Source organism: Mustela lutreola, chromosome 8, assembly GCF_030435805.1.
Source record: "Mustela lutreola isolate mMusLut2 chromosome 8, mMusLut2.pri, whole genome shotgun sequence".
NCBI lineage: Eukaryota > Metazoa > Chordata > Mammalia > Carnivora > Mustelidae > Mustela > Mustela lutreola.
In genome coordinates, this window is record NC_081297.1 from 81,309,990 (window position 1) to 81,327,525 (window position 17,536).

At 36.7% G+C, this 17,536-nt stretch overlaps 1 protein-coding gene across 6 annotated transcripts in view; it reads left to right on the plus strand.

Moving 5' to 3' along the window:
• The window catches only part of LOC131838920 (inositol 1,4,5-triphosphate receptor associated 2-like), a 65,469-nt gene that overhangs the window by 44,622 nt on the left and 3,311 nt on the right, over positions 1 to 17,536 (plus strand). For all 6 annotated transcript variants that reach the window (XM_059185774.1, XM_059185773.1, XM_059185775.1 and 3 more), the window contains 11 exons: positions 643 to 713; positions 3,573 to 3,630; positions 5,438 to 5,501; positions 5,585 to 5,612; positions 5,881 to 6,021; positions 7,613 to 7,747; positions 13,289 to 13,436; positions 14,321 to 14,364; positions 15,864 to 15,926; positions 16,040 to 16,086; positions 16,365 to 16,466. In XM_059185774.1, the coding sequence (XP_059041757.1) occupies positions 643 to 713; positions 3,573 to 3,630; positions 5,438 to 5,501; positions 5,585 to 5,612; positions 5,881 to 6,021; positions 7,613 to 7,747; positions 13,289 to 13,436; positions 14,321 to 14,364; positions 15,864 to 15,926; positions 16,040 to 16,086; positions 16,365 to 16,466 (901 nt within the window). The remainder of the gene's footprint in view (positions 1 to 642; positions 714 to 3,572; positions 3,631 to 5,437; positions 5,502 to 5,584; positions 5,613 to 5,880; positions 6,022 to 7,612; positions 7,748 to 13,288; positions 13,437 to 14,320; positions 14,365 to 15,863; positions 15,927 to 16,039; positions 16,087 to 16,364; positions 16,467 to 17,536) is intronic.

Consider the following 17,536-nt stretch of genomic DNA (forward strand, 5'->3'; position numbering starts at 1 on the left):
TTTTCTTAAAAAGAAACAAAACCTATTTATAGCTGCTTAACTTTGTGCCTGTAATGAACTAAATTCAAGACAATGGATCATGTAAAGAGGAAAATCATTATCAAGTACATTGCAGTACAAATAAAGTACACGAAAATAAAAGGAAATTACAAAGAAGAATGGCATAAACCAGAAGTACCTATGTTTCTTAGTTTGACTTTTTTTAAGAAAGATACCATGCTTTGGAAGGATATCATACTTGGTTATCAGCCTTACATCTGTGATTTAAAAAAACCTGTTTTGCAAGCTGATTGTTCATCCTTCCTTCATCCAACTTCTGTAAATATACTAGTAATGTGTTTGATTTTAAAAAGCAGCAGCAGCCTTAAGAAAGATTTTAAAAACTATTACTTGAAGGCTATTTATACAGATACTCATTTCTATTAAGAAATCTTAAATGGCTGGCTCCCTTGGGAACTTTAGCTGTTCTAGTCCTGATTTTTAGTCCATGGGCACATTTAAAAATTTTTGATACATAATTTGTGTCACATGTTAAGGTCTTTGACATTTTCTAGTCTGTTCATATTGTCACCCTCACTATTTTCTTCTCTTTTATTTGTCACTGCTCAGGTAACTGTTTAGTGTGTTCCCTTTTTCTCATAGGCAAAAGTGCATCTCCTGAGAATATCGCACAGCAAGGCTCTGTGAGTGAGGACAAAACCATGTTAAATCTGGTAAGGAAATATATGTATATTAACAGTAAAGGTAATGATATATTACAGCGGTAGAACTGTCCTTCTAACTTTGCAGAATACTCTTAAAAGCACTATCTTATCCTTCTAAAATATTATGAAGTTAATAGAATTTAATTATTCTAATGTTTTATAGACAAGAAAGTTGGTGCCAAAGAGTCCTTGTGACATGTTCAAGGTCACACAGTAAAGTCAGAGCTAGGACCTCCTGACTTCACATTATTTTTTTGTTCACTCATTCACTCATTTATTCATCAAAGGTCTCCTGGAAACAAGGTCAGTATCTATCAGTAGAGGACTTTTAAGTAAACAAAGGTGTTAATAAATAAGGTTAAATAGAGCAGTGATATTTACTTTAAAGTTATGTTCTAGTTAAGAGAACATGTTTTAATTAAAGGAAGAAGCATACAGTTACTCAGTAATAATTTCTTAGTATGGTTAGTGATTTAAAGGAAAAATGTTTGGGGTAAGAGCCCAGACAAGTCTCATGGAGGAGGTACTTTGTGAATAGTATTGATGCTATCCAGGCACTTGGAAAACTGCTTTAAACATTTGAAAAAGTTAAGTTCCTTTCCTTAAAGATAAGGTACATTGTCACTTGTATGAATTTATAATTATTGAGAAGTAACTAGTAGACTATGGATCCAATTCCATGTTTCTTCAGGGTCTTGTTTATGTATCAGTGCTTCTCTGTTAAAAGGGATTAGTACTAGTAGTAGTAGCAGTATCATTGGGGTTTGTGTGTGTGTGTATATTGTTGTTTTCTCCTCAGTGTATAAATATTGCTTTAGTGAAGCACATTTGGTTTTAAGAAACAGAGACTCATGAAAGCTAACTCAAGTTATGAGAGATGGTTGTGGCATAGATACATTTGGGGCAATAGGGTAGATAAAAATTTTATACCATTCTAGTCTGAATGGAGTGGAATGATTGGGTATATGATTTGGAATTGTTCCTTGTAGTATCAAGCATATAGAGTGTTGTGTTGGCCAGTAAGCATGCCGAAAGCGGTTGCCCCTTGTAAAACACAGAAGAATATCTAAGCTCCTCTAACTGTTCATGGTAGTCTTTTGAGAAAAAGAATTTTTTCTCATCTCAAAACAAGATAGAAATAAAGAAACTTAAAAATAATGGGTTAGTAATGGAGATGGGGTACTGGTTAGATTACTATCACAACAATTCAGGCAAGGCATGAAGATAGTGTGAATTTACTGTGGATAGAGAAAAGAATAATTTGGGAGAGACTGAGGGGACAGAATTTATAGTACATGGTAACTGATAACTATGATGGGGGTTGGGGATGCATGGGAAAAATGTGAAAACTTGGGCTTTTATGGCTTATCCTACAGAATGAATAGAATATCATGAGAACAGGGAGGAAGTAAGAAGAGTAGAATTTGGAGGTAAAATAAGATCAGTTTAAGTTTCAGGTTGATATGAGACATCAGTACTCTGGAAGGTTATATAGATAGCTACATAACTATATTCATAAACTCATTCCTAGGACTTTTAGGAGCAGACACACATTTGTGAGCTATCAGCAAAAAAACAAGTACGTGAATGAGATTTCCCAAGAACGCTGGCAGGCAGGAAGAGCACACTGGAAATAATGGACTCTTGTTGATTCCATTATCTCACAAAAGAAGGCGATGGCAGAGGAAACTCAGAAGGAGCCACTATAGCAATGGGAGGACATCAGGAGGTTACAACCAAGGAAAGAAAAACCTTCAAGGCAGAGGGGATTCTAGATCGCTTTAGATGCTACAGTGAAGTCAAATAAGATAACGTCTGAAAATTTTCCACTGAGTTTGGCAATAGAGAGTTCACGGGTAACTGGAGAGGGAGGTTTTTCTTGGAGTCTTGGGTACAGAGACAGAAGAAAGCCTAAAAACTGGAAACAGCAACCGTGGACAATTCTTTCGAGAAGAATCGTGGCCTTAAAGGATAGGATTGGAAGAAGATGTCATATCTGGAAGAGGTCCGGGTGTTGAGGGAGGATTCAGTAAACTTAAGAATATTGAAATGTTGATAAGAATGATGCAGTGTTTTACCTGTACTACTGCAGGTTACATTTTTCAAAAATCGTACCTACAATGCTCTAAAAATTACATGACATAGTATCAATGGCTCTACCAAGGAAATTTGTCTTAGACTTGTTTTTCGGGAAAAATTTCTAAGAATGTGGAATAATTATCACCATAAAAATGATTTTATACCTATTATTTTCTCATTTATCTTAGGCAGTATAGTATAACCCTCTTATTATGATAATTCTTGTTGTATAGATAAATTTGTAGGATAGTTGGTCAGCAACCTTAAAACCTTATATTCCATATAAGCAACCTTATATGGAGTAAAAGCCTAACATAACATACCTGCAATTTTTACCACAGGTCCCCCAAGAGCCCATCTAGAAAGTGAGGGGTGATGGTCCTAGATCACCCCTACCTCTTTATCCAGCCAGTCCTCCCACTCCACCAAGTTCCAGCATGTTCCTTGTCTGTAGAGACTTTCCATGCTTCTCAAGCCGTGGTGTCTCTCCCTCCCTCTGTAGAGCCCTTATTTATTCACATCTCATTTATGTGGCAATCAGTCCTAGTTTGCCCTACAGTAGCTTGTATCACATTTATAGCTGTTCATATGTTTCCCTTTTGTACCTCAACTAGATTGGAAACCCCCTTAGAGCCAGTCCTGCTTTCTTCTTTAACCTCTAGTTCAGTTCTTTGAATACCATAGTGTTGTTGATAGAGTAGGGTTAGGAGAGGACAGGAAGTTGGAACATGATTGGTTATGAAGGATTTCCACGCTACCTACAGCAATAAAATCTCTTTATGATTTTAGGAAGCAAAAGAGGAACCAGTAACAATAGATGAGCATAGAAAAGAATGTGCTGCAAGAGGTAAGGAATGTTCTCTCCCAACCCCCATGAGAACTTTTGTTTCTGCTTATATTTTTATGAGTGAAATCTTTCTGAGTAAAGATATCGTACCTATAATTATGCATCTCTAGGTAAAATCAGTCAATAAAATTGATTCTTGATTCAATTTATATCATTTTTGAAAAGCCACATTTATGTTGCATTAAGTCTCAAGGACTTGTAATAACTCCTGTGTTATTGTGAACAAAGAACCTTGCCAACGTTGGTAGCAAATTCTAAGCTCTACTTTGAGATCTTTTTAATTATCTGATCTTAAAGTAAATAATATTTAAAGAATAAGTGCTAGTATGCTTTCTTCCCCATTCCACCTCCATTAGGATGGAGTAGTAGATAGAGTTGGGACTTTGACGTCACTCAGACTATACTGGGTGACTCTCTGACTAGGTATGACTTCAGAAGGTTATTTAACCTGAGAGTCTACTTCCTCATCTGCGAAATGGAAAGGATGAGTTTAAAAAATTAACCTTTTTTTGAGAATATATCATATGCTAAGTTCTAGACTAAATTCCTATTTTTTAAAGATTTTATTTATTTGACACAGAGAGAGAACACAAGCATGGGGAGCAGCAGGCAGAGGGAGAGGGAGAAAGAGACTCCTTGTTGAGCAGGGACCTCGCCCCAATCCCCACTGATGCAGGGCTCGATCCCAGGACCCTGAGATCATGACCAGAGCCAAAGGCAGACATTTAACCAACTGAGCCACCTGGGTGCCCCCTAAATTATGTACATAATTTAATTCGTTCCCCCAAATACCTATGTAAGGTAAATTGCAATTTAGTTTCCTAGCTTGTGGACTATAAATGATAACAGTACCCAACACAGGTTTGCTCTGAGGATTGAACAAATTAGGTATAAAGCAGTTAGAAAAGATGCTTGGCAAAATTCTCTGAAAGCTACTATAAAAAAATATCATCCTTGTTTTGTAGGTGGTTTGATGAAGCTGTGACTTGTTCCAGGTCACAAAGCTATGAGAGTCAAAGCTGGGACTTATATCAGTTTTTTTTTAAACTTTAATACTCTCAGTAACTAATATATTGTCCTCTTTGTGAAGTTGTCATGAAGAGTATTATTAATATGTATACAGAGTCCTCTTTGGGGACTGGCGTGTAGTCAACTTGTGGCAAATGGGTGATACCCTGCTTACTGTTGCTGTCATTGTTAGTTATTATACTGTACTACGACTATTACCCTTACTACTACAATGACTCTTCCTCCTGCTGCGGCTGTTCAAGCCTTGGTCTGAAGACAGAAGAAGGTATGCATTTAGCCCTGAGATAAGTCAGATAGACATTCAAATGCAGAGAGAGCAACTGGGCTCTTCCTGGACCCAGATATTTTCAGGTTTCAGACTCTTCACATGCTGACGTGTGAGCCAATGATTTTAATGTCCTTATGATCCCAGTAGCATAGCATAATGTTATCTTATATTGAAGCAAATGCATTATTTTGTTTAAAAGAGTTTATTTATGTATTTGAGAAAGAGCCAGAGAGACAGCACAAGTAGGGGGAGCAGCAGAGGGAGGAGAAACAGGCTCCCTTCTCAATAGGGCTCCAGCCCAGGACCCTGGGATTGTGACCTAAGCCGGGGGCAGATACTTAAGTGACTGAGCTACCCAGGCGCACTGAAGCAAGTTATGTTATTAACTGGTTATTATTTCAGACATTCTTCAAGGAAATGCCTTTGTGTCATGGAGAGAGGACATTTGATTGAATGTGCCTTCAGCCAGGAACCTTTGTAACCCAATACTATTTTATTATCTTTTAATAGACACTGCTGTTTCCTCTCTTCCTGTAACCACTGTGAAATCCGTTAACTTTAGACAAAGTGACAAGTAAGTTCTTCACATGGCATGTTCACAGTTTTTGCTTTTCTGTTGAATTATGTTGGAATAAATTTTTTTGTCTTTTCCTACAGCACTTCTGCTAATGAGAAGGAGGTGGAGGTAAGTTTTATCCCTTTAAGTTAAAAAAAAAGAAAAAGAAAAAAAAGTGTGTTTCTGACCCCCTTGTCTATCATCACTCTATACTTTTACCCAAGCTGTATTTGGTGTCTGGGTGGCTTGGCAGCGACTAAGCACGGGGAAAGCCAAGGCACACCAGCGTTATGCTGTTGGGAGGAAAAAGAAAGACTCTGCATAATCTGGTATTAAACTGAAATATTTCCCTACAACCAGTTTTCTCCCCATCACCCGCACATTATTTTGATGACAGGCCGAATTTCTCAGATTATCTTTGGGATTTAAGTGTGACTGGTTCACCCTGGAGAAAAGAGTAAAGCTTGAAGAAAGATCCCGAGACTTGGCAGAAGAAAATTTGAAGAAAGAAATCACTAACTGTTTAAAGCTTTTAGAGGTGAGAATCCTAACATTTGGGAACTCCACATGTGATGATCCTATTGTTAATAACGTTTTCAAAATTAGATACAAGTTTACTTGTGTGACTAAAACCAACAACAGGTGCCAAGCCCTGCCTGACTCAAATGTAAATTAATAGGAAGTAAGAATTCAGGATCAGGCTAAAATAAATGACTCACTAGTAAAACCAATGCCTTTTAAAGTCATTGTGAGTCACCTGCCTTCTCTGGACATTCAAATAGTTTTGAGGCAGAACAGTCATCATGCAGGAAACTGAGCAATAGGAGATTATGTCAATTTTAAGCTTCAAAGACAAGAATCAAAAGTCTATTTCCATTTAATTAACTGAAAAAAGACAATGGTTATTGATTTTAGTCTTGTCAGATGATTGGCAAGCCCTCTCTAGGTACACAGATAACAATCACTATTTTTCCATTTTGTGAAATCACCATAAATATAGAGGTGGGTTGGAAAATTAAGAGGGTTATTTTTGGAAAAAAATAAAACTTGAGAAACCATATTCTTTTTTTATTGTTGTAAAAAACATGTAACATCAAATTTACCATATTAACCATCTTAAGTGAACCATTCGGGTAGTGTTAGGTATGTTCACATTGCTGTAAAACAGATCTCCAGAACTTTTCTGTCTTACATACTGAAACTCTGTACCCGTTAAACACCCCCCTTTTCTCCTCCTCTTATCGCCTGGTCACCATTTTGCTTTCTGTTTCTATGAATCTGACGACTTCAGACACTTCATAGAAGTAAAAACCATACAGCGTTTGTCTGCTTTGAGCAATCTCATGGCCCTGAGATCACACCTTCAGCTGAAACCAAGAGTTGGATGCTTAACTGACTGTACTACCCAGGCGCCCTCTACTTTTCCTTTTTTAAAATGCTACAAAATTTATGGTGTTTTAGATTTGGGCAAGTCTTAGAAATTTGCTCATGGTCACACAGCTAATAAGCACTGGCTTGTTTGCTTCCGAAACTGCTGTCTTAATTCTGTCTCCACCCTAGTGGGAGGGATGGTTCTCCACCAGGAAGGCCATCATCTTGGATCAAGGGCACAGGTTTGAAAGAAATATTCATAAGGCAGTGAAAGCATACCCCGCATCTAGCCAGATGAGTAATGCTTTGTCATCAGTGGACGAGCACATAGCATAGTCAGAGCCATACCTACATCTAGTATGTTTTCACTACTTAAAAGTTCAAACCATGCTCTTCGTTACATTCAGCTCACTCATAAGCATAATTTCTTTACCATCACCAATTAAGTATGTCCCATTCTGTTAATTATGAAAAGTGATATACATATGTATGAAGAAGTGGCAAATTTGGGAAGTAAGGAAGGAAGAGATTGAGATTAGATATAAAAGGTTTTGGGAACATTTGCATAGGTCTGCTTGATAGTCAACAAAGATGTTAATATTTCAGTATCATTCATTTTTGGTCATTGCTACTTCTTTTCACTTTATACCAAGATAATTGAGATGTGACTGTCATCTCTATTTACAACATAGTCATTGTTGGAATCACTTGCTGAATACTTGGGTTAGATATATTTTAATACTTTGCTTTCTGTGCAGTCTTTAACACCACTTTGTGAAGATGACAACCATGCCCAGGAAATAGTTAAGAAGCTGGAGAAGAGTATAACACTTCTTAGTCAGTGCACTGCACGAGTGGCCAGTAGGGCGGAGATGCTGGGAGCCATTAATCAGGTAATCTGCCTTCATTTCTTTAGCTCAATGAAATTACTAGAAAGATTTGTTTTCCCTGAAATAGTGGATTACATTTCTAAGAAAAAGTTAAAAAAAAAAAAACCACTTGTGTCACATAAGATGTACGTGTTTAATATAGAGAAAGCAGAATACGCAAATAAAATGCAAAAAACGCCCTCTTAATTGCATTAGCCAGTGACAATCATCCAAATAACCTCTTCCAAATATCAATTTCATACTTTCTCCTTTCTCTTCAAACCATCATCATGTCCTTTCCTATCTTTTCTGTCAGATAATGACTACTTCCTGCCTCACTGAAAGCACTAGGTCATTCAGAAGGAATGGCCACAGGTTCCAAACCTAATAACATCTTTTCCTCCCTTCCCAGTACAAAATATGAGTTGTCTCTAATCCTGTCCAAGGCTAACCATCTCACCTGTATACCAGAACCCATTCCTCCTAATTTACTCAGAATCTTAGACTCAGATTTTCCCTACTTTCCTCCATCTTCACTTTTCCCCACTATATTGAATCATTCCCATGAACACACAAATATGCTGTTTTTAAGATGGGAAAGATAACATAAACACAAGCAAAATAGTCTTTGACCTTTTCTCCTCTTTCTCTGCTCCCATTTATAGCAAATTTCCTCAACAGAATTGTACTTACTGTCTCCAATTTCTCTCCTCCCAGCTGCTCTGCAAACTGTAAATGGTCTTAACCTACTCATTTTCCTTAGCTGATATACTACATTCAGCATGTCTGAGCTCTTTCTCCTCCTGGAAATACTCACCTCATTTGGCTTCCAGGTCCCACATTCTCTTATTTTTTCTCTCAACATCATGGGTCACTCCCTTCCAGGCTCCTGTATGGGTCCCACCATTCTCCCTGGCTTCATAATATCCTCAGGCCCAGGGTTTCACCCTTGTACAAGTGATGTCCATCTTTCTTCAGTCCCCACACCATTCTGTGCAGTAAGTTGATGATTACCAAATTCACGTGCTTGTCCTAAACCTTTGCCATGAATTATACACTAGAATATACTACTATGGATGCAGCATTTCCACTTGGATGTTGGATAAACTAATCAAACAACACATACAAAAGTGAACTGCTTATGGTGTCTCCAAAACCCATTCTACACATAACCTTATCTCTGTCAAAGTTGATCAGATTGAAAATCCTTGGGAGTAATTTTCAACAATTTTCTCTCACACTTTACCTCTAATCCTGCAGGAAATTGTAATTACTCTACCAACAGAATAAATCCTATTTACCATCAGAATTCAACCACTTCTTTCCTTCTCCACTGCTACCACCTTGATCTAAGCTACCATTATATTTTTTGCGGATTAATACAATATCTTCCTAAATGGTCTCCATTTCCATTCAAACCCAGTACTCCCTGCAACATAGTCTGCTCTCCATAAAGCAGCCAGAATAATCCTTCTAAAATGTAAGCTAGATCATGTTTCTTTTTTTGATTAAAGTCCTCTGGTGGCTTCCTCACCTTTTTTCAGAATAAACCCTGAATCCATATGATGGCTTAAAAAGATCTATACCATTTCCATGCCCTCCTACCCTATGAAATTTATGTCCTATGATAGCCTTCCTGTATTATTGCATTCCAGCCAGACTGGTCTTGTTTCTGTTCATGAAACATGGGAGTAAAAATGTAGTTTGTTTAGAATGTGTTCAAACTAAAATGACCATCAACTTAACATAGACTCCTATGTACTTACAATGTTATATATGACTTTGGTCTATGGTTACCAAAAACCTATAATAGATACACAAAAAATAAAGAGAAAGGAATCCTAACACTAAAGAAAGTCATCAATCACAAGGGAAGAGAGCAAGAGAAGAAGAAAGGAGGACAGAAGAACTATAAATCAACCAGAAAACAATTAACAAAGTGGCAATAAGTACACATGTAACAATAATTATTTTAAATACGAATAGTCTAAATGCTTTAATCAAAAGACATAGGATGACTGAAAGACTAAAAAAAAAAAAATACCCATCTATATGCTGCCTACAGAAGACTCAATTCAGAGCTAAAGGCACATATAGACTGAAAGTGAAGGGATGGAAAAAAAATATTTCATGCAAATGGAAATGAAAAAATTTGGGGTAGCAATACTATATAGACAAAATAGGCTTTGTTTTCATACAAAATAGACTTTTAAACAGCAACTGTAACAAGAGACAAGAACATTACATAATGACATTGGGATCAATCCAACAAGAGGATATAAAATTGTAAATATCTATGCACCCAACAAAGAAGCACCTAAATACATAAAGCAAATATTAACAACATAAGGGGAGAAATTGACAGTAGTACAATAATAATAGGGGACTTTAATACCCCACTCATATCAACAGATGGATCACCCAGTCAGAAAATCAACAAGGAAATAGTGGTTTTGAACGAGACATTAGATCAGATGGACTTACATAATATTCCATTCCAAATTAGCAGAATGCATATTCTTTCCCCAAGTGCATGTGGAAGGTTAGATCAAATTAGATCACGTTAGGCAAAAAACAAAAAACAAAAAACATAAACAAAACAAAAACAAAACCAAAACCACCAAACTCAATAAATTTATAAGATTGAAATCGCATCAAGCATCTTTTCTAAGCACAGCAATGTGAAACCAGAAATCAATTACAAGAAAAAAATTTAAAAAGATACAAACACTTGGGAGGCTAAACAACATGTTACTGATGAACCAATAGGCGAAGAAATCAAAGAGGACATTATAAAGACCGAAGAAAACGAAAACAGTTGTCTAAAATCTTTGGGATGTAGAGAAAGCAGGTCTAAGAAGGAATTTTAGAGTTTATACAGACCTACCTCAAGAACCAAGAAAAGTCTCAAACAATCTAATCTTATACCTAAAGGAACTAGAATAAGAGCAAAGCCCAGCATTAGTAGAAGGAAGGATACAATAAAGATCAGTGCAGAAATAAATGATATAGATGAATGAAACAAAGAGATGTTTCTTTGAAAAGATAAGGAGAATTGGTAAGCCTTTAGCTAGACTTATTAAGATAAAAGGAGAGAGGCTCAAACACAGGGAAGAGAAGAAATAACAACTGACATCACAAAAATATAAAGGACTATAAGAGACTGCTATAAAATATTATATTCCAACAAATTGGACAACATAGGCAAATGGATAAATTTCTAGAAATATACAGTCTTCTAAAACTTAGGAAGATGTGGAAAATCTGAATAGAAGGATGTAATGAAATTGAATCAGTGAAGAAACAATAAATGTAAAAGGTAACCTTTGGAATAGGAAAAGATATTAACAAATGACATATCTGATAAAGGGTTAGTATCCAAAATTTATAATGAACTTCTATCAAACTCAATACCCAAAAAACAAATAATCCAGGTAAGAAATGGGCTGAAGACACATTTTTTTCCAAAGAAGACATCCAGTTGGCCAACAGATAAAAGATGCTCAGCATCACACATCATCAGGAAAATAAAAATCAAAATTACAATGAGAGACCACCTCACCCCTGTCCAAATGGCTAAAATTAACACAGGAAACAACATGTTGGGGAGGATACAGAGAAGGGGAAATCTTTTTATACTGTTGGTGGGAATGCAGGCTGGGGCAGCCACTCTGGAAAACAGTATGTAGGTTCCTCAAGAATTTAAAAATATAGCTGCCCTATCACCCAGCAATTGCACTATTATTTACCCAAAGGATACAAAAATACAGATTTGGAGGGGTATGTGCACCTGGCATTTACAGCAGCATTATCAGCAATAGCCAAATTATGGAAAGATCCTAAATGTCCATTGACTAATGAATGGGTAAAGATGATGTGTGTGTGTGTGTGTGTGTGTAATGGAATATTACTCAGCCATAAAAAAGAGTGAAATCTTGTCATTTGCAACAAAGTAGATGGAACTAGAGTGTATTATGCTAAGTCAGTCAGTGAAAAGCAAATACCATATGATTTCACTGATATGTGGATTTTAACAAACAAAGCAGATTAACATAGAGGATAGAAGGAAAAAAAGGGGGGGGGCAAACCATAAAGGAGACTCTTAATTATAGAGAACAAACTGAGGGTTCCTGGAGGGGAGGTTCGTGGAGGGGGTGGAGTAAATGGGTGATGGGTATTAAAGACGGCACTTGTGTGAACACTAGGTGTTGTATGCTAGGTGATGAATCACTAAATTCTACTCCTGAAACCAATATTAATTATGTTTACTAAAATCTGATTTATTGTTTTAGACCCTGAATGGATATAAGCTGGCAAAATACGTTCTTGAGTTCTAGAGATTGTTTTGAATTATTTCCTTTTCCACATATTGTGTAATTTTCTTTGCTTTCTTGAGTTCCTGTTGTCTGTTGGATCTCCTGAGCAGGTTCTTTTTCATCTCTTTTCTAGCCTTCAGTGTTTTTTTTTTCCTCCTCCTAGTTTCAGGGAGATTTCCCCAACCTTACCTTAAAACTATTTTATTATGTATTTTTAATATATTTTTAATTCCCCAAATTTTTATTCTTAGCATGTAGCTTTTTTTATCTTGTTCTTATTTCATGGATGTAACATGTACTCTTAACTCTCTGAAGATACTGGTGGTTCCCTTGAAGCTTTTCTGGAGTTGATCTCTGCCACCTTGCTTTTTTTTTCCTGTGTTTGTTTTCCTCCTTCACAGAAGCAGCTTTCCTCTGACTAGTCATGATCCACAAGATAATGGAATGGGGACTGCACGTTGGTGAGGAGGGTTCTTATTGGCTCTGAGCTTCACACAACTTGAGATGTTTCACTGGGATATCCTTGGTGTCAAGAGTTTTAAGGCTTTTATCTTGCTACATTATAGAGTCCTCAGAGGAAAATCTTCCAACTGCCTGCTCTCTGAGCCTAAGCCTGGCTACCAGTGTTTGCAAGTTGGAAGGAGAAAACAGGCTAGGAGTCTCAATATTCAATATGTATACAGACTTTTGCCTAAATCTGTTTTCTGTATGATCTGTTCACCATCAGCTGTTACTGCCTAATCCGCAGGCTCTTTCTCTCTCTCTCTAGATATTCAGTGTTTAGTCTTTCAGCAAAGTGGGGAAGGAAAGTTGCTCAGTTGGCCCGAATACGGGAGGAGATCTGCAGATCTCACTTTTTCTGCAGGTTTTCCACCATTTCTTCTGTTCCCCTAGCTGTCTTCACGCTGAATCCCAGAAGCACCACTAATTCCTGAGCCTGAATGGTTTTCTGTGGTGCAGCCCAGGTTGCTCATAGACTTTTCCTACTTTTTTTTAAGGTTCACCTTTTTCAGATCTTGGTCATTCTCCACTAGTCCTTCTAACTGGCCTTCAAAATTTCATTATACCTTCTTCTGTTCTTTTTGTCCTTTGTCGTCTTTAAAAAAACAAAACAAAACAAACAACTAAAAACCTTCATTGTCATTTTAGTGAGATTTGGGGATGGAGTGAAGATAGATGTGTCTAATCATTTTTAAACTAGAAATCAAGAATAATATTTTCAGTGTAGATTTTTTTTTTCCCCTACTAGGAAAGCCGGGTTAGTAAAGCAGTGGAGGTGATGATTCAGCATGTAGAAAACCTGAAGAGAATGTATGCCAAAGAGCATGCTGAGTTAGAAGAACTGAAACAGGTTCTTTTGCAAAATGAAAGGTCTTTTAACCCTCTCGAAGATGAAGGTAATAAAAGCTTAATAGACCCAGTTATGTTTTTCTGAGATTCTCCTCTTTCATTCTCTTTCTTGTTAATTCTTACTATGTCTTTAGTATAAAACACTTGAGGCTATGTTAGAATAATAATTCATTCCTTCTGTTTATATAAAGTATATGTTAAGGTAGAAAGTAAAGTAAAGTAAATGTAAAGTAAAATGTTAAGTTAGAAACAGGTTGGGACACAGAGAGGACCCTTTGGTAATGACTCCAAAAATTCATTAAATTAGACTGTTGAGATGAGAATATATTTCATCCAACCCACTGAGTTGCCTCTAATGTTCTCCTACTTAGGGTATGTTAGAATTGGCTCTTTCTCCACACACAAAGCAAAGCACAGTGAGTTAAGCGAGCCACTCTAATCAACAATGATTTTCTATTTCTTGAAGAAGGAATGACTCCGGCATAGTAAGCTGGCAGATGGATTGGAAAATAAGGAGACATCTGAGACCATGGAAAATGCCTTAAAATATAGGGTTTATATAAATCTTATAATAGTTTTAAATAATGTGAACTTTTCTGAGGAGAACTATTTTAATGACTCCCTTTTCTAGGAAAAGTAATCATATTTGATAACCTTCTGTAGTTTTGGATTCATTTATTCAGTACGTATTCATTTAGCATCTCCTATGTGCTGGCTAAGCATTGCAGACGTGGACAGTGACAGAGGACAGTATTCAATCAGTTAAGATGGCAACTGTTACGAATCACCAAATAATAACCAGATATTTTTACCATTCGGTAGTTTCTAGGGTCTTAAATATTTCTATTGCTTTTCTTTGTAAAGAATAAAGACCATTGCAATAAATTGCTTATGTAATTCCTCAAATGTGCAAATGTGTTTTTCCTTTCAGATGACTGCCAAATTAAAAAACGTTCATCTTCTCTAAACTCCAAGGTAATTACCAGCTGACTTAACAGTCTATCAAATGTTTCGGATGAAATGGTTTTAAAATATTACTTGAAACAACACGGTTTCAAATGTAAATCATATGTATATTTATGTAGATCTGCATGTGTGTGTTTAAGTTTATGTATGTATGCTTTTATACTTTTTACTATATTTGTACATCAGTTACATTTGTCTGGAAGCAAGAGGAAAGCCAGATAGTTTCTCTCTCATGTAAAACTAGAGTTGGAAATAGGCAGTCCAAAAACGGTAGTGTGGTTTCACAGAATCCCGAGGACCTAGTCTCCTCCCGCCACTTCACCACCCTCAGCCCTCTGCTTCCACTTCATGGTCTGAGGTGGCTCCATCAGAACGGGGAGCGACAAGTCCTGGTCATTACATCGAGTCACATTGTAAGAAGAAGGAAGACATAAAAACAAGTGTTCCCTCTCCTTCTAATGACAATTCCTAGAAGTCCCAAATAACATTTCCTTGTCATTTTTGATTGAAAATGAGACTAAGAAAATCCATTTGAATTCTGGGTTTTATATCTAACTGAAAATTAGGGAGTTCTTCACCAAATAATAAGGGGGGAGTGGGATATTGAAAGTCAACCAGCAGGTTTTGCCAGTTCGAAAATCAGGATTTCACAGAATTTTTGAGCGAGAGACTTTAAAAATCATTCCATCCAAACCTCTCTCTCACAGATGAGGAAAATCACTTTCCCAGAAGGTAAGTGATTAGTTATGATCATGTAGTGGCAGAACCATGGTGAGAACCCAAGTTTCTTGGATTGTAGTTTGATATTCTTGATACTCAGCTAACCTACAAAATTAGGAATGGTGGCTTAAGAAAAAATTCACCTTAAGCTTCTTCAGCTTATTTCCTACATTTAATATATTTTTTATTTCCTGAAGTTGTACTTAAACTTTAAGAATCATAGTAGTATGTAACATTTTCCCATGCACATCTGAGGCTGATAAACATATCCATTATCAAAATATCACACCCATCTTTAAATGTCTTAAATGCAAAAAATGAAACCATGAAAAAAAAAAAAAGCTAGAAAATAGGTACACATTGATCTCCTCTGAGTTGGGAATACCACAGCATAAAAGAAATGACAGCAAAAGAAAGATTTGGCTGCATTAACAATGAAAAACTCCTGCCAGAATTATCATTAATAAAATTAATATGGGCAAAGATCATAGAGTTCCCAGAGCAGATATATACATGATTATTTGCATAACAAAGTGTTCAATGTCACCAGAAAACTAAATAAGAAACCTTATTTGGCAAAAATTATGCTCATCCAATGTTGAAGAAGGTAGAATATTAATTGGCGCAATATTTCTGAAAGGCAATTTGGACCTAACCAAACTATGCCTACAGGTTAACTTAACGGTGGTCAAATGCAGGGATGTGTATGTACAAGGATATCCATTAGTGTTGTATCCAAGGATAAACTACTAATAGTTTTCTAATGTACTTCTGCCCTTTTTGGGTAGCCATCTTCGCTCCGAAGGGTGACCATTGCCTCTTTGCCCAGAAATATTGGAAATGCAGGAATGGTAAGCAAGTTCCTAAGTGTTCTTCATCAAAAGCATATTCATTTTCATATAACAAAAACATAAACTTCACTAAATTTGTATTTCATTATTTCTCTAACATCTGAAATTTAAAGGTGGCTGGGATGGAAAATGACCGATTCAGTAGGCGATCAAGCAGCTGGTAAGTGTCATTTTCTGGTTGCTCTTTGGGAAACCTACTGTTTTGTAATTGACTGAAGTAAATGCTGGCAATAAGTAATAAAGTGACACTTGATTTGCACAGAGTATATATGCACAATAATTATAAAATAGGTGTATAATCATGGAATTTTACTATGAAATATGTGAATGTGCCAACCAAAAATAGAACATAATTTTTGTAATAATTCAGGTAGTAGGAAATAAATTGACAATAGCTACAGATGTATTTGACAAGTGGCTATAATCATCTTTACTTAGGCGTATTTTGGGGTCAAAGCAGAGTGAACATCGTCCCTCATTACATCGATTTATTAGCACCTACTCCTGGGCAGATGCTGAAGAAGAAAAATGTGAACTCAAGTAGGTAAAACTTGGTGTGTGTGTGTGCATCCATTCTGATGGCTGAGTAATTTCCTATTGTATATATGGACCACATCTTCTTTATCCATTCATCTGTTGAAGGATATCTTAGCTCCTTCCACAGTTTGGCTATTGTGGACATTGCTGCTATGAACATTGGGGTGCACGTGCCCCTTCTTTTCACTATGTGTGTATCTTTGGGGTAAATACCTAGTAGTGCAATTGCTGGGTTGTACGGTAGCTCTATTAACATCTTAAGGAACCTCCACACCATTTTCCAGAGTGGCTGTTCCAGCTTGCATTCCCACCAACAGTGTAGGAGAGTTCTCCTTTCTCCACATCCTTGCCAACATTTGTTGGTTCCTGTTTTGTTTTTTCCATTCTAACTGGTATAAGGTGGTATCTCATTGTGGTTTTGACTTGTATTTCCCACTGGCTAGTGATGTGGAACATTTTTTCATGTGTCTGTTAGCTATTTGTATTTCTTTTTTGGAGAGGTATCTGTTCATGGTATAAAGATGAGTAAGATGTAGTGCCTATCCTCAGGTTTTGTTTCTTTTTAAAATAATCCTAGGAGGGACCCCTGGGTGGTTCAGTCAGTTAGGCGTCTGCCTTCAGCTCAGGTCATGATTCTGGGGTCCTGGGATTGAGCCCCCTATCGGGCTCCTAGCTCGGCAGGGAGTCTAGCTCTCCCTCTGTCTGCCGGTTCCCCTGATTGTGCTCACTCTTGCTCTGGCAAATGAATAAATAAAATCTTAAAAAATAAATAAATGAAGTGAAATAATCCTTGGAGCCTACTACATGTGTTGAAACCCCTTTTCAGATTTAGAGTTAACATAATGGATTTTTCTGATCTGGGTTAAAGATCGGTTTTCTTCAAAAGATTACAATCTATTTTTTCTCTTGGTTAATATGGCATGATTTCTACTGAGAAGTCTTAGCAAACAAAAAAATGAAGTCTTGAGAATCTTACAAGAATTCAGGATTTGGGGTTTTTAAAGATTTTATGTATTTATTTTTAAGAGAGCAGGCAAGCAGGCGGAGGAGCAGAGGGAGAGGGAAAAGCCGAC